This window comes from Pteropus medius, unplaced genomic scaffold, assembly GCF_902729225.1.
Source record: "Pteropus medius unplaced genomic scaffold, Ma_sr-lr_union100, whole genome shotgun sequence".
Lineage (NCBI taxonomy): Eukaryota > Metazoa > Chordata > Mammalia > Chiroptera > Pteropodidae > Pteropus > Pteropus medius.
This window is the reverse complement of record NW_024344374.1, coordinates 6,176,690-6,194,743: the sequence shown is the minus strand read 5'-3', so window position 1 is coordinate 6,194,743 and position 18,054 is coordinate 6,176,690. Positions and strand designations below refer to the sequence as shown.

General features: G+C 36.0%; 1 protein-coding gene across 8 annotated transcripts in view; it reads left to right on the top strand.

Annotated features, from left to right (window-relative positions):
• Positions 1 to 18,054, top strand: part of SUSD1 (sushi domain containing 1) — a 189,126-nt gene that overhangs the window by 52,557 nt on the left and 118,515 nt on the right. For all 8 annotated transcript variants that reach the window (XR_005654516.1, XM_039870715.1, XM_039870711.1 and 5 more), the window contains exons 9-10: positions 1,350 to 1,459; positions 2,771 to 2,963. Coding sequence is in view for 7 of the 8 variants with exons in the window: in XM_039870715.1 (XP_039726649.1) it covers positions 1,350 to 1,459; positions 2,771 to 2,963 (303 nt within the window). In the remaining variant the exon portion in view is untranslated. The remainder of the gene's footprint in view (positions 1 to 1,349; positions 1,460 to 2,770; positions 2,964 to 18,054) is intronic.

Genomic DNA, 18,054 nt, shown 5'->3' with positions numbered 1-18,054 from the left:
CTTAGTCACCTCTTTCTGGTTTGGGAGTGGGAAGTGGGAGCCAGATGCCTTTGTTCACATTGCCATCTTCCCTTGAGTTCCAGCTATAATGGCTACTAGTGGGAAAATTATATTGAGATGGGAGCTACGCAGACAGTAGTTCTGCTTTATATTCTGTTTGTGTATAGACAGATACTGTGTGTGGTATTTCTTAATACATATATTTGGTGTGTCTCAAAATCATTTGCATACATATGGCAATTTTTGTTTCCGATGTCCTTATGAAATCTTTAAAATAAAAGTTGTGAAGATAAAGGAGAGCACATGTCATAGGTCTTCAGATTCACTCTCATAAGCATATTTTTACATTTCCTATTATAACCAAGAATATTTTCTTCAAGTTAATTGCCTTGTGCTACATATGTCAGTTATATTTAAAATTTTGTGGACACCTCTGATTTTGAATAAAATAATTTGTAATCATTATTACTTCTTAGGTAGCAGAGATTCCCATGGGAGAAATATACATAAAAGGTAGTTACGTGGAAACTTTTCTCTGATAGGCATTTAAACTTTTTCTCATTTGTAGAAAGCATGCAGGCTTGTTTGTTAGGAAATTTGCTTTTCCTTGAAAGTTAGTCATGGTACTCCTGGGCTGTCTGTGAGTTCTTTATTCATTACTAACAAACCTCTTCTTACATTAAGAAAATAGAACATCGAAGGAATGAATTAGACTACAGGAGGCATGAAATTACTTTTTTCTGTACAGTGGTTGAAATAAGTCTGTTTCTGATTGTTTTACTGCTTTAGCACTCATCTGCATAGCTCTTCAAATACTGTCTAGTGTGAGAACCGACATCTTTCCTGATCATCTACTTTCTGGTCATCTCCTAAGTAGGAAACACTCGCTCCGAGAGTTCTATTCTGTGGCCTTTGCCTTTATTCACCGTTTTCTTTATTCTCAGATTTTCTGGCTATTGAAATGTTTACCTTAATGGCATTTTACTTATGGACTATCCAAGAGATAGGATTAACTTTCTAAAAAAAAAAAAAATCCCCGTTTTGTCAGTTTACAGCAATGTTTAAATATGCATTACTTCATTGGATTCTTTCAACAGCTTATGATGTAAGAAAAGCAAACTGGATTACTTGATTTCACAATTTGGGAAACTGAGGTTCAGAGGGGTTAAGTGTCTTAGCCAAGGTCATGCAGTTAAGAAGTCGTAGAGCCGGGACTTGAAGCCAAGTATAATACTCTTGCTGTTAAATACCCTGTCGGCCTTCTTCAGATGTCAAAGTTTCAACTGTAATTAGCCATGATAATGTTTTCCTAAGATGATAGACCTTCTGTGTTCTCTCTTATTTTTTAGAAGATGATCTCTTAGAAGATGATGGAATTTTCAATATCTCAATATTTAATGAAGCTTGTTTGAAATTGAACAGGCATTCTAGGAAAGTTGCATCAGAACAAATATACCAAGTAAGAAGATCTCTTATATTATCTGTTAAAGAAATGTGTCACTTAAGAAAAATGATTTTCAAATAAGTACAGAAATAAATGGTTCTGAGATAATCGGTTAACTACTTGGGTAAGAAAATAAATAATTTTTCACTCCTACACTAAAATGATTAAAAAGTTAAACTGAAAAATATTACTACTGTTAATATGTTAGACAAAGAATAATTTAAGTAACACGTGGAACATTCTTAAATCTAGAAAGTGAACATTCAAAGGTAATTTGCAAAGGAGGATATACACATTGCTAAAACATACATGAACACGTTATGTCTCACTAGAAGGCAAAAAAAGAAAAATTTAAACCATATAATACCATGATTCTTCTTGGGGATTGGAAGATCTTGGTGGAGAAGTTCCAATGATGACACAGTCTGGGATGTGGCTGTGGATATGAGTTGCGAACATGGAGAGGAAAAAATCCATAGCGTTGAGCTCAAGAAACTCTGAGGCCAGGTTTTGATGGCTTATGTATAAGGAAGGACCTTTATGTTACTCAAGAGAATGCTAGGAATTGAGAGAGAGAGGAATCTCCCCGTGAGCCCTGTGTCAGGGTCTTGGATGAGTGGAAGGATGACAGTGATGGGGAAGGATAGGGGATGGGATAGCCAGTGACATGATCATCAGAGGAAACACTAAACACATGAACGTCCAGGTAAAGTGCACGGATTGATCAAGGGCTTATCATATTACTTCTGGGACCATTACATATACTTTCCCTTATAGGTCCCTACGGTATACCTGCAACTTGAGTTGGCAGTTAGAGTCTGATTGGGTTAACAGCATGTGTGAGGATTCCATCCTTGAGAGCTCAACTAGAAAAGAACAAGTTCCATTGCACAGTTGCTTTGAATGCATAATTTGGAGTAGTTCTCATAAAGTTTAAAAACTCTGTTCCATGAGGCTTATCTATGGATTCCTTAGGAATGAAAAGAAATGAAAAAGATTTTGCCCAGTAGCTCCAGTGCAATCTCCTTCACTGGGTGGGCATCAAAGGATTACCTTAGACTAGCCTGACGTTTTGTTTATCTGAGATGAAGTTATGCGTTTTAAGCTTAGCCCTGTAACTGTTTCAGGGGGAAGTCGAATAGGATAGGTAGGGTAACTTCATAAAGTCTTTCCCCACTTTAGCCTGCTATTGTAGTAAAAGTAATTCTAAGCGAGTGAAGATAAATAGAAGGAACCTTTTTGCTCTATCATTATTTTGCTTATAGTCTAGATATCTGCAAGGCAACAGAAAATTTAATGCAACACTTTCTTTTAATCTCATGACAGTTTAAAGTTCTGGGTCGAAGGTGGTATCTGAATGATTTTTATCATGCAACATCATTTAACCTCACAACGCGAGAACAAACTTCTGTAGTGTGTCTAGATCTGTATCCGGCAACTGAATACACAGTGAACATCACCCGACTGAGATCTCCTGAGCAGCGCTCAGTGCAAATAAGAATAACAACTGCACCAGCAGGTAGGCTTAGTAATATTTGATAAACATTACTAAATATTTAGCAGGTAGGTGTGCATGTCCTTCTGTTTTGTATCTCAAGATAAGTGAAGTATGTGAATTGTACAATGTGGGGGAGCATACAGAATGCTAATCTGGGAATCAAGAGACTTGGGTTCTAGTTCTGACAAGCTACCAGCTTTGTCTAGGGTTCAGGGTGCCTGAATCTTACCACCTATCCCCTTCCCCACTGGCTCATAGAAGATATAGACTAGGAAGGGACTGGTGGTGATGGATTGAGAATACTGTAAGGCCTCCTGTCTCTCACCCCAAATTTAAGACAGCTGAGCCCTAAGGGTCATCATTATGGACAACTAGAACCACCTTCCAGGGGATCAGAAATGTGAGCTGCACTGTGTCAGCACCAGCAGGATGAGGAGGCCTCCTGACTGGACCGTGTGCGAGCACAGTAACCCAACATAGAGAACAGGGGCCTAATGAAGGTCAGGTTCCTTAGAGAGGCCATGAGGCCTTGTGAGGAAGCCATGTAGAGGCCAGCTCTGTCGACTCCATAGCTCTCCCTCGTGGGAAGGGACACAGAGGTCTCTACAATTTCTTTCGTTTTTTAATCGATTGGATTTAACAAACAAATTTATGGGCTGCCAAGTGGAGAGGCCGCCCCCTTTGAAGGAGAGCCGTAGAACGGGATGGGCCCTGCTCCTGCTTTCCTGAGGCCTCTCTCCATACTCACCAGTGCCCTTAGAAAAGAAAAGTTACGTCATGGTTGCTCGACATTGTCAATGTAGTAAATGTCACCGAATTGTACATTTTAAAGTGGTTGATTTTATGTCCCACTTCAATTTTTTAAAACAGCCAAAGGATTAGTTATGTTGTTTTCGCACCTAAACCTCAGTTACCTTCTGAGTGATCATTATGCGACATAATACAAGTGAAATGTTCGGAACAGTTCCCAGTATATAATAATGATGATGACGATAATACGTATGTTTATTGAGCACTAAGTATATGCTGGGCACTGTTCAAAGTGCTCTCTTTGAATCAGCTCAAACCTACCAAACTGTCTGAGGAAGGCACTGCTGTTATTCTCATTTTTCAGATAAGTATCATGAGGCACAGAGAAGTTTGGTACCTTTTCCAAGGTCACGCACTTAGCAAGATGTGCAAGTGGGATTTGAACTCAGGCAGTCTGGCTCTAGGCCCCTCATTCTTAATCAGTACATCTATTGCTTCTTACTAAATATTAAGTTATTAAAAAGAGAAAACAAAATTATATTTTCAGAATCTAGTGCCTCGTCAGTCCAGGCACTTGTCAAATGCCATAGAGATATAAATGTGTTCGTTTAGTAAGTCTTTATTTCTTGCCTACTGCCTACTATGTGTCAGGCAGGTGCTGATGATGTAGCAGCAATAAAACAGTCCTAGCTGTCATGGAGTTGGACCCAGGGGGTAGGGAAGAAGAGAGATAAACAATCAAGGAAAGATATCATATGTTAGATGGGACTTAGTGTTAAGATGAACAAAGCAAGGCAAAGGGAGTGACAACTGGTGGTCAGGAAAGGCCTTTATTATAAAGTGACATTTAAGCACAGATCTGAAGGAAGTGAGAGAGTAAGCCATGCACAGAGGGACCACCGGGCGACAAGGTCTTGAGACAGACATGTCCTTGGCATGTTTTAGGAACATCGACAAAGCCAGTATGGCTGGAGCAGAGTGAGTTGGAGAAAGTGGTAGGAGATGAGGTCTAAACTCTAGCTCGAGTATAATCAGGGGTCATGGTACCAGGTTCAGAAAGTAAATCCACTGTTACCTTCTTTGCAGTCCCCATTAAAGGCTACAAATCAACTATTACTGGACCCCAAATTACCAGTAGTAAGTAGAATCTAGCATATGATATTTCAGCCTCTATAGGTTATAAAGCAGTCTGGAGCCCATCACCTTTGTATTCAAACTTAATTTGGAAAATAACCTCTTCTCATGACATTACTTGAATTCAGTCTGACACTCGGCTTCCCGTACCTTTTGGAGGGAGAGAAATTCTCTTTGCTTGAAAATTTTAGAACTTTGTAGTGGTGGCTCCAGGTGTTTCTTGGTGCCCATCCCAAGTATTTAGAACCTTTTCATTTTCCTTTCTCCTTTGAGCCCCGTTTCTAACAGTTCTCTACCACTGCTAAAGATCTTTCTCTTTCATGAATGAGCCTCCTTTCTTTGTGAGCTGGGTAACCCACAATATAGCAGTAGGAACAGTAGGAAACTCTTCAAGTGAAATGCATTGTCTTGCATGCCACCTCACTGTCCCAATTTTCTGCTCTTTCCTCTGAGTTTCTCTGTTCCTAGAAAGATCCCAGAAATTATTTTAGTTCTGAGCTCCTTTGGCTCTTATTATTGAATGCCTTGCCTATGAGTCCTGCTTCCTGGTTAGGAGGTTTCACATTTGTCTTCCCTGGAGAATTACTCTCAGCTGCTGCTGAGTTTCTGGACCTTGTGCTTTCACTGGTCTAATGAGGTCCAGGAAGTGTCTTAGGTTAGTGGTTTTCTTCACCCAAGTCCCACCTTTCTTTAGAACTGAATTTCTAAGACTTGAACCGTCTGTGCTGCTTTGATGGGGACTGACTGAAGCATTCCTTCCTGCCACCAGTTCCTTTTCTGCATTGGAGAGATAAGGCTTCAGGGTGCCAGTTCCCACTGAGTTATCCTACTGTTTGAGCAGGCCCAGCTGAGTTTTCAGCTGGTAAACTTCCATTCCAGTTGTTTCTGTTCCTTCTTTATTCTCAGGTAGGGCTAATACAGTCTACTAAATTTTAGTACTGTCCTCCCCTATATTTGGTTTTTGTTTTTACACTTAAATTTTTGTTCTCTTAACATATTACATAGTAACTTTGCTTTCAAAATAGTTGATTTGTAGCCTTTTTTTTCCCCTGACAATATTTACTTTGCAAAGCCAACTGTCTATTTAGACTGTTTCTATTTGGGGGTTTTAAAACCATATCATTTATGAATAAGAGAATGTTTGTTTTTCTGTCCTCTTTGGCAAAGGATTACATTCATTTAGTTACATCTAAAATAGTGTTGGTAAGTTAAAAAAAAAAATCAAAAGAAGGGGAGACAGAACATTCTCCCCTCTATGCCCTGGTAGAATACCATAACTGTTAAGGTGGTTTATTTTGCAGGTTTTCTAATAGCATGTATCGTGTGAGATCTATGGCAACCTTATAAAACTTCCCCATAAACTGATTCCTGTTCACAGAATCGAGTCCAAACAAAAGATAATAAGGATCATAAGAACTTAACATTCATTCTGATATTTTTCCACAAAATGATAAATATTATAACAGTATTCTGTGGTCGAAGAATTATGTCTGAAGTCAGCCTGTTTCTCTTATAAAACCATTAGCCTGAAAAAACTCATACTTGCAGTTGGTTAGGCCAGAAATTGGCATATATTTTACATGGAACATCCAATTATTTGTAAAATATGCCAAAAACGGGAGAGTAACTCGTTTTATTTTAATTAAGATAATGACATTGGAGATTCAGCTAGGTAGGACCATACCCCTGGGGTAAATAAAGATGAATAAGATTTGGAATTGGAGCCCTTCACTAAATGGGTGATAAATGGCATGGAGCCAATAGGTTCCTCTCATTTTTTTCAGGACTACCATATTCAGATCATGTGTACAGAAAAAGAGGCTCCAAGACTGCTGTCTCCTAGGCTGAAATCAGATAAAAGATCACTTCCTTCTTAGTCTAAACTATTAATACAATGCAAGGGAAAGCTAACTATAAGTTTTTTTTCTATTTCCTTGTAACTTTTTAATTTGATATAATTTTAAATTTCTCTTTTGCCTGTTCTCTTGCTCTTGTTCCCTCTCTGCCTTTTTCCCTCTCTTCCTGAAATAAATCCCACTTGGTCATGCCGTATTATTATGTTATGAGACTCCGATCTTTGATATTTTCTTTAGTATTTTTACATCAATATTCACAATTATATTGGTTTATGGTTTTCTCTCTTTCTTCGTACCGCCTTTATCAGGTTTAGGCATTAGTATTTTTGTTCCTTCAGAAAAAGAATTTACAAGGTTTCCTGCATTATTATGCCCTTTGTTATTTGGAAGGTTTCCTTTATTTTATAATTTATGTAGCAGAGTATCTGGTCTCTCACAGTTTGGTAGAATTCTCCCGTGAAACAGTCTGAGCATAGAGATATTCTGTGGCAGTTCATTGATAACTTTCTCTTTTTTCCCTATGGATATTGGTCTGTTTAAGCTTTTTATGTCCATTGGGGTCAATTTAGGTAAAGTATATTAGGAAATACCCATTTCATCTATGTTTTCAAAATTATGGGCATAGAAGTCTGCAAAGTACTTTCATTTAACTTTTTGAATTTTCTATTGTTTCAATGATTATTTCTCCCTTTATTTGCATTTTCTTCCTTTTTTCTAGATTAAGTTAGCTAGCAGTTTGTCTATTTTATTAGTATTTTCAAAGAGCCAAGATTTTGTTTAATTAATTAGATCTACTATTTTTTTTCTCCTCTACATCAGGAATTAGCAAACTATGTCTTACGAGTCAAATCTGGCCTGTTGCCTGTTTTTATAGTAAAGTTTTATGGACCACAGCCAAGCCACTCATTTACATAGTATCTGTGGCTGCTTTTGTGCTACAGAGTCAGAGTTGAGTAGTTGTGACAGGCTGACCTAGAAAGCCTAAAGCATTTACCGTCTGACCTTCTATAGAAAAAAATTTGCTGACCCCTGTTCTGCATCATTAATTTCTGCTTTCATATTTATTATATCCTTTCTTATGCTTTTCTTTTTGCTTTATACCAATAGTTGCATTTCATTTTATCTTCATTGCAAACGGTGGCTTTTTGCGTTAAAAAGTGTCTTTTTTCATATTTAGCACTTTTTGACTTCAGTTCTACCAATATCAGGACGCAACCCCTACTTTCTTACATGTCTCATTTGTCTTCTCCACTAATGTCTATCATTTTATCTTCAGCTGTTCTGAATCACTTTATTTTAGGTCTCCCAGATATAGTTGGATCTTACATTATGAGACAAATTGAAAATCTTTTATTTTTTAATAAGAAAGTTAAATCCACTTATAGTTATTGATAAGGCTGATGTGTTTGGACTCAAATCTGTCCTATTATTTTATGTTATATTTTCTATATTTCTTTCTCTGCATGGTGTGATTTTTTTTTTCTGTTTTAAATATATATTTACATATATTTATTTATTTTGGGGAAGGTTTATATGTATTTTTTTCTAATGGTTGCCTTTACAGCTTTTTAAGGTAATCTACCTCCTGTTTTCTTTTATAACTTTCCACCATCTGGTTTGTCAGTTTTTTAATGGCCTACTTTTATCTTCCATTTATTGACTATATGACATTCAAAGTACTCTATTCTGTTTTCTTTTTTCTCTATGCCTTCTCTTTCCAATTTTTCATTTGCCATATTTTTATTTTATCAGAACATATAGCATTTACAGTTTATTCTCTCACCATGGCCCACCCTTTATTTTTGTCTTAGGTCTACAGTTTAATGAATTAGCTGGTCACTATCAATGCTTTTGCTGAAGTTTCCCTAGTTAACTCTTGGATGAAGCTCATCATCTAGTAGATTCCTCAAGAGTACAGTGTTCCCTGAGTTCTTTCATGTTTAAAACTTCTCTGTTGCCTTGATACTTGAAAGATCGCTTGGCTGGATATAAAAATCTTCATGCTTTCTCGATTCGCGTTTCATTAATATTCAGGTTTTTTTGTTGCCTTCCTTTTTATTTACATTTTGAGAAGTCTGGTGCATCCTCATTCTTTTGCCTTTGGATCTTATTTGTTCAGTTCTTTGGGTGGAGATGTTGAGGATTTTTCTTTATCTTTAAAGTCTAGTAGTTTTACTTGGATAAGTCTCAGGGTTGATTGTTCTGGGTGAGCTTTCTCAAGTATCTGGTGGGTCTTTTCAGTGTTTATATTTTTAATTTTTGTAAAGTAAATGTTAATTGTGTTTCAATGTTTTTCTTCTTTAGAGACTTTAATTATACATATGTTAGATCTTTGCCTATGTTCTGTTTTGACCACTTTATTTTTTATTCTCCTTTTTATAATCTCATTTTAATTCTTTTTAGTTGTTTTCCTGTATTTTTTTAATCTCCTTATTAAATTTTTATTCTAACCTATCCTTCTTTGGGCACCATGATATTCTGACTATTTCTGATATGGATTTGTTTTTTCCTTTCGTTTCTTTCCTAAATTCAGTCACCTTTATTCTTTTCCTCCCTGCTTTTTGTCCATTTCTGTTCTTAAGGTTTTTTTAAATTTTTTAATTTTAATTAAAAAAAATTTAATTAAGTTTATTGGGGTAACATTGGTTCATACAATTATATAATTTTCATGTGTACATTATCATTTGACATCTGTATATTCTATTGTGTGTTTATCACCCAAAGTTCAGTTTCCTTCAGCTACCATATATTTGATCCCCTTTATCCACTTCACCCTCCCCCTAAACCCTATATTTGACCTTTACCCCGTCTACCTCAAGTAACCACTAGTCTATAGTCCTCTGGTAACCACTAGCCTATAGTCTATGCCCATGAGTCTCTGTTTGTTTGTCCTGCTCATTTGTTGCTTTTAGGTTTATATTTCACATATAAGTGATAGCATGTGATTTTCAACTTTTTCTATCTGGCTTATTTCGCTTAGCATGATTATCTTGAGGTTCATCCATGTTATCATAAATGGCAGTATTTCATCTCTTCTTATGGCTGAGTAGTATTCCATTGTATATATGTACCACAGCTTCTTTAGCCAGTCATCTATCGTAGGACACTTCAGTTGCTTCCATGTCCTGGCCACTGTGAATAATGCTGCTATGAACATCGATGTGCAAATATCTTTTTGGATATAAGTTTTCAAGTCTTTGGGGTAAATAGCCAGCAGAAGAATTGCTGAATCGTGTGGTAGATCAATTCTTAGTTTTTTGAGGAACTTTCATACTGTTTTCCATAGTGGCTGTACCAATTTGCAGTCCCACTGGCAGTGTATGAGGGTTCCTTTTTCTCTGCATCCTCTCCAACATTTGTTATTACTTGTCTTGTTGATTAAAGCTATTCTAACAGGTGTGAGATGGTATCTCATTGTGGTTTTGATTTGCATTTCCCTAATAGTGAGTGACGTTGAGCATCTTTTCATATATTCGTTGGCCATTTGTGTGTTCTCTAGGGAGAAGTGTCTGTTCAGGTCCTCTGCCTATTTTTTGATTGGATCATTTGTTTTTTTGTTGTTATTGAGTCATATGAGTTCTTTGTATATTTTGGACATTAGGAGATGTTGCTTGCAAATATATTTTCCCATTCGGATGGTTCTCTCTACCTTGTTGATGATTTCTTTTGCTGAGTAGAGTTTTTTAGTTTGATGTAGTCCCATTCATTTATTTTAGCTTTTATTTCCCTTGCTTTTGAGGTCAAATTCATAAAATCCTCTTTAAGCCCAAGGTCCTTGAGTTTAGCTCCTATGTTCTCTTCTATGCATTTTATTGTTTCAGTTCTTATATTTAGGTCGTTAAGCCATTTTGAGTTAATTTTGGTGTGTGGTGATAGACAGCAGTCTAGTTTCATTCTTTGCAGGTGGCTTTCCAGTTTTCTCAGCACCATTTATTGAAGAGGCTTTCCTTTCTCCACTGTATGTTTTTGGCTTTTTTGTCAAAAATTATTTGCCCATATAAATATGAGTTTACTTCTAGACTCTCAATTCTGTTCCACTGGTCAGTGTGTCTGTTTTGCTGCCAGTACCATGCTGTTTTGATTATTGTTGCTTTGTAGTATAATTTGAAGTCAGGCAGAGTGATGCCTCCAGCCTCATTTTTTTTCCCTCAGGATGGCTTTGGCAATTTGGGGTCTTTTGTACTTCCACACAAATCTGATGATTTTTTGTTCTTTTTCTTTAAAAAATGCTGATGAGATTTTGATAGAGATTGCATTAAATCTGTATAATGCTTTAGGTATTATGATCATTTTAACTATATTGATTCTTCCAATCCAAAAACACAGAATATCTTTCTATTTCTTTGTATCTTCTTCGATTTCTTTTAATAGGGTCTTATAGTTTTCATTATATAGGTCTTTCACTTGTTTCATTAAATTTTTTTCTAGGTATTTTATTCTTTTTGCTGCAATTGCAAAAGGAATTATTTTTTCCACTTCTTTTTCTGATGCTTCATTATTAGAGTATAGGAACGCTATTGATTTTTGAACATTGATCCAGAGACTTTACTGTATTTGCTTATTGTTTCTAGTAGTGTTCTTGTGGAGTCTTTAGGGTTTTCTATATAGAGAATCATGTCATCCACAAATAGTGATAGTTTGATTTCTTCATTTCCTATCTGGATGCCTTTTATATCTTTCTCTTGCCTGATTGCACTCGCTAGGACCTCCAATGTTATAATGAATAACAGTGATGATAGTGGACAGCCTCGCCTTGTTCCTGGTTTTTAGTTTTTCACCATTAAGTATAATATTGGCTGAGGTTTGTCATATATGGCCTTTATTATGTTAAGGTACTTTCCTTCTATACCGATTTTGTTAAGTGTTTTGATCATAAATGGATGCTGTATCTTGTCAAAGGCTTTTTCTGCATCTATTGATATGGTCATATGATTCTTATTTTTTAATTTGTTTATGTGGTGTATCACATTAATCGATTTGCATATGTTGAACCATCCCTGTGTCCCTGGAATGAAGCCTACTTGATCGTGGTGTATAATCTTTTTAATATATTGCTGTATTCGGTTCACTAGTATCTTATTTAGGATTTTTGCATCTGTGTTCATGAGAGATATTGGTCTGTAGTTTTCTTTTTTTGTGTTATCTTTACCAGGTTTTAGTATCAGAGTGAGATTGGCCTCATAAAATGTATTGGGAAGTATTGCCTCCTCTTTGATTTTTTGGAAGAGTTTGCGGAGAATACATATTAAATCTTTGAATGTTTGGTAGAATTCACTGGTGAAGCCATCTGGTCCTGGACTTTTACTTTTTGGTAGGTTTTTGATGATTGTTTCAATTTCCATACTGCCGATTGCTCTATTTAGATTTTCCATTTCTTCTTGATTCAGTCTAGGAAGGTTGTATTTTTCTAAGTACTGGTCCATTTCTTCTAGGTTATTAAATTTGGTGTTATATAGTTTTTCATAGTATTCTTGTATGATCCTTTGTATTTCTGCAATGTCAGTCTTAATTTCCCCTCTTTCATCCCTGGTTTTGTTTATTTTTGTCCTTTCTCTTTTTTCTTTAGTGAGTCTAGCCAGGGGTTTGTCAATTTTATTAACCTTCTCAAAGAATCAGCTCTTTGTTGCATTTATTTTTTCTATCTTTTTGTTTGTTTGTTTTGTTTTCAGTTTCATTTATTTCTGCTCTAATTTTGATGATTTCTTTTCTTCTGCTGACTTTCAGTTTCATTTTTTCTTCCTTTTCTAGTTTTTTATGATGAAGCATTAGGTTGTTTATTTGGGCTCATTCTTGTTTTTGGAGATAGGCCTGTAATGATGTGAACTTTCCTCTTATGACCACTTTTGCCATGTCCCAAAAGTTTTGATATGTTGTACTATCATTATCATTTGTTTCTATGTATCTCTTGATCTTTCTTTTTATTTCTTCTCTGATCCAGTTATTCTTCAGTAGTGTGTTTAATTTCCGTGTATTTGTGGTTCTTCCTGATTTCTTTCTGCAGTGGATCTCTAGTTTCAAAGCATTATGATCAGAGAATATGGTTGGTATGATTTCAACCCTCTTATATTTGTTGAGGCTATCTCTATGTCCCAGTATGTAGTCGATTCTTGAGAATGTTCCATGTGCACTAGAGAAGAATGTATAAGCAGCTGTTTTGGGATGGAAGGCTCGGTAAAAATCAATTATGTACAGTTGGTCTAATGTGTCATTTAAGGATGTTATTTCCTTATTGATTTTCTGTTTGGATGATCTGTCCATATCCTACAGTGGAGTATTTAGGTCCCCTACTACGATAATGTTTTGGTCTGTTTCTCTCTTTAGTTCTGTTAGTAATTGCTTCATATATTTCAGGGCTCCCTGATTGGGAGCAGAGATATTAATAAGTGCTCTGTCTTCTTGGTGCATGATTCCCTTTATCATTATGAAGTGTCCCTTAGTAGCTTTCTTTATTTTTTTTTTATTTTGAAGTCTATTTCGTCCAATATTAGTACCGCTACTCCCGCTTTTCCACGAATGCCATTTGCTTGAAATATCATTTTCTACCCTTTCACTTTGAGTTTATATTTGTCTTTGGAGCTAAAATGTGTCTGATGTGTCTCCTGGAGGCAGCATATAGTTGTGTGGGTTTTTTTTAATCCATTCTGCAATTCTGTGCCTTTTTATTGGTGAGTTCAATCCATTTACATTTAGGGTGATTATTGAAATACGAAGTCTTCTTATAGCCATTTTCTCTTTTGCTTTCTGGCAGCTCAGTGTTTCCATTGCTTCCTTGTCCTTGTGCTTCTGTTTTCTTTATTTTGGTTGGCTTTTGTGTGTTTTCCCTCTGGTCCTTCTTGTTTTATGTTATATACAATGGTTCTGAATCTTTGGCGTGTGGTTACTATTATGAATACGTAAAGGATAGTTATATATATACAGTCCATTTTCTTCTGCGCGTGCCTTATCTCCATTCCCCTTTGCAAATTTGGACCTTTGAATCCCCCCCTTTTCAGTCATTGTTATCTCAATTTGTTCTTATGTGTGCTGAACGTTCATTACTATCTTGCTGTAGCAATTCTCTTCTTAATATTTAAGCTTATAATGCTCTGTTCTTAGTAAGGGTTGCACTCTTCTGCTTCTATTTGCCTGATAGTGACTTTACTCCTAATTATGGTTTTCTTTTTTTTTTTGGTCATTTTGGTTTAGGTGAAATAACCCCTTTCAGTATTTCCTGTAGTACAGGCTTCGTAGTGGAGAATTCCCTCGATTTTTGTATGTCTGGAAAAGTCTTAATTTCTCCTTCATATCTAAAGGAGAGCTTAGCTGAATACATTATTCTAGGCTGGGAGTTACTTTCACTGAATAGTTTAAATATTTGATTCCATTTCTTTCTGGCTTGTAAGGTTTGCGCTGAGAAGTCCGAGGATAATCTAATGGATTTACCTTTATAAATTACCGTTTTTTTTCTCCCTGGCTGCTTTGAGAATTCTGTCTTTGTAGTTGATTTTTGATAATTTTAATACAATGTGTCTTGGTGAAAGCCTTTTTGGGTTGAGATATTTGGGTGTTCTGTTGAGTTTTTGAATTCCAAGCTTTTTGTTGAGTTTTAGATGTTCAGCTTATTGTTGTTTCAAGGGGAGAGATCAGGGGACTCTCTCACTCCGCCATGTTTCCAACATTCCTGTTCTTAGTGTTTGAATTTCTGACTCAGGGTGTTTTCTTCATACCCCCAGTGCTTATTTGAAGATGTTTATTTCAGTTTATTGGGTTACATTTTTCTGGTTTGTGGGTTTCCTAAAAAATGTGTTTTTCCCAGTTGAAATGTTTTGATTATAATTGTCCTTTTATTAAAATGTCTATTAATTCCATAGACAAAATTAGTAGTTTAGGAGGGTTAATGAAATTTCTAAATTAAGAGTGCCCTCTTCTGTCACTGAATTGCAGTTCTTTAAAGAATATGTATTTTTTTTTTGGTGAGGGTAGGGATGAATTGTGTATTCTTCTGTTTTGGGGTTCTCTTTTGCCTTGTAGGATCTAGCATTTCCCCCTTGCTTCTTTTCCCCGTTACCACTTAGTCTCCCAAGGACACCAGTTTCTTCCTTTTAATCCTCTTCTTTCCCAGAAGCAGTGACTTACTTTCTCATACCACTAACCTGAAGTCTCCTAGGCTTTTCATCCTTTGCTCGTCGCCCGCGCTCTGATATAGTAGGTCTCTTTTCAGCACTCTCACACGTAAGGCGGAATTTCTCTCTCTGGGAGTGAATCTAGCTTACCTGAGGGCCCTTCATTTCGCTCAGCTCTTCTAGAACCTTCTCACTCGCTACAGTGAGTTGTGGGAGACTGAGAGAGAACTTTGCTGGAATTTGGTATTTATTACTTCTATTAAAAAGTAATTTAAAGTGAGTAGTAGTCTCTGTCTTCCAGTTAGGATGACAACACTGGTTTTATAGTGTTTTATTTGCTCATCTTGTGAAGCTGAAGACTACTTTGGAGATCGTGTGGAGAGAATGAGATTTAGGAGGCCACCATTGTTCTTGAACAAATCGGAACGCTTATCTATAATAAATTCTTAAGTGCTAACTTTTCCACCTCTGTATCTTTGCTCACGCTATTTCTTTCACCTGCAATTCCCTCCCTTTTCTTCAGTTTCTATATTCCCTTTGTTCCTTCTTTCACTATCTCCCCGGCTGAAAGTATTTCCTTCTTTCTGAATTCCCATACTCTGTTTCAGGCGAAAGTATAGGTAAGAGTTTGGCAAAGTTATTGTGGAGTCATGGTATCTAAATTCAAATCTCTGATCTGTTGCATACTGTCTTTGTGCCTGTGGGCAAGTCACTTAACATCTGTGCAGTAAGTTGCCTTAACTGTAAAAATGGGAATAACAATATCTACATCATGGGTTTGTTTTGAGACTAAATGGGTTATGGAAAACCAGCACAACACCTGACACACAATAAGCATCTATCAAATGTTAACTATTACTTAAATTTACCTTATGACATTTACCATATGCTCTCTTGTGTTTTTGATATCCTGAAACAGGGTGTAAATCCTCTTCTAGGTGAAGTACATGTTACGGGCAGAGACTATATCTTATTCAGAGCACCTGTATTTCATTGGGTTAATACGGTATCAGTTGCCTAGCTTTCCCCTTATTGCTGATTGTTTATATTTAAATGACCAGGAATGCTGTGCCTGCCACTGTCCTGGACACTAGGAGTACAAGGATAAGTGAGACATAGTCTCTCCCCTCCAGGAGCTCTCAGTTCAGTGAGGCAATAGACCGGGATTAACAGTAATACAATACACAGAATGTAATTGAGGCATGTTCAAGTTACTGTGGGAACACAGAGGAAGTAATGATTGGTTTTGCACAGTGTTGCTCACCCACATTAATGAAGCGGAAACCAAGTTTCAAACAATTTAGTGAAAGAGGAGCCAAATTTTCTCTTCTCTCAGGCATTCTTGCAGGTCTGGATTTTCAACTTAAAGATTTGAGATTAGATTGGCCTTCTGGGTGAGGAAAGGAGAGACTGAGAAGGCAGAGTGACCACTAAAAATGATCCAGAGAAAGAATATTTGTATAAGAGACAGGGCAAAGGATCAGAGAGCAGGGTAAGAAGTGACTCAGGACCAGCTGTCCTCTATCGGGACCCTTTTCTTGTCAGTGGCTTACAAAAAAATTCTGGAGGAAATAGAGCACATTTTTAAGAAATACTGCCCCACCAAAACTCTAGAAAGCCAATACAGATATTAATAACTCTTAATTAAAAAGTGATTGAGAACTGTTATATACTAAATATGAAGACATGTTAGGAGTTTTGCTTATATTTTTGTTTTATGATATATGATAAAATATTAATGTCTCCATAGGTCTGCAAAAGCTCTTTCAACCAGTATAAAAGAGAAAAGAAAATAATCATGACACAGTTTACTTGGCAGAATTTTTTTCTGTATTAATTAGATAAAATAATGGTATGTCTTACAAGAATGGCATCTTAGGTTTGATGAAATACCTTATATCTTTGCATACTTGGGAAGGATATTTCTGTAGAATTGAGTCTTAAGAATGGAATTGCTAAAATAAAGGACCTCATACATTCCTCTCCATAAAGATTGTGCAGGCATACCTCAGCGATATCGTGGATTTGTTCCAGACCACCACAATAAAGTGAATATTACAATAAATTGTCACATGAATTCTTTGGGTTCCCCGTGCATCTAAAAGTTATGTTTACACTATACTGTAGTCTAAGCGTGTAATAGCATTATATCTAAAAAAAAAAACAAAGTACATACCTTAATGATATACTTCATTGCTAAAAAATGCTCACCATCATCTGTGCCTTCAGCAAGTCATAATCTTTTTGCTGGTGGAGGGTCTTACCTTCATTTGTAAAAATGCAATATCTACAGAGTGCAATAAAGGGAAGTGTAATAAAGTGAAACATGCCTGTATCAGTTTACACACGCATCTGTTTCTCAATACCTTCGCTAACATTGGATATTATAATTTTTTAATGTTTGAGAGCCTAGTAAGTGAAAAGCATATTTTATTATTTTATTTTATTTTATTTTGTACCCTTTGATTATTTAATGACCTATTACAGTTCTCCTATGACTTACTTTTTCTATTTATTGATCTTTTTTGTATATTGGTGGTGGTACTTATCTTCATGATAAATACTCTTTAGATATCAGGGCCATCAACTTTTCAAATATGTTACAATTTTTTCAATTAGTTCTTTGTCTTTTATATTTGGATCGTTACATCTCTTGCCATAAAGAAAGATTTCATTTATTCAAATTAAAAAATATTTTCTAGTTCTCTTATAATTTCTTTCCTAGCCAAGATTATAGAACTAATTTTCTGTGTTCTTTTCTAGTGTGTTTTTTAATTAAAAAATGTACTACAGCTGGAATCATTTTTGCCTGTTAGGTCAAGGTGGGAATCTAATATGAGTTTATCTCTATGGATAACTGTTTCCCAACTCAATTTATTTTCCACTGATTTGAAATTCCACTGTTATATAAATTCCCATGCATAGATGGAGTTACTTCTGGCTTCTACTCTGTTCCATTGATCTATTTGTTTATTCCTTTGCTAGTAACAAACTTTAATTACTCTAGCATCCTCAGTGGGAGCGATATCACTCACAAAATGGTAAAAATTCATTCTTGAGAGCCAAAAACTATTATTCTTTTTATATATGAAGCATAAACACATAGTACATGAGAAACACAATTTAAAACATTTTTCCCCCTAATCTCTCACCCTCTATAAAATTTTGATACCACAGATATGCTGTTTAAAAAGACTCCTTGTGGGGCTATAATGAAAAAAAGGTTGTGGAACACTGTTACAGCTTTATAATAGGCATCGGTACCTGATT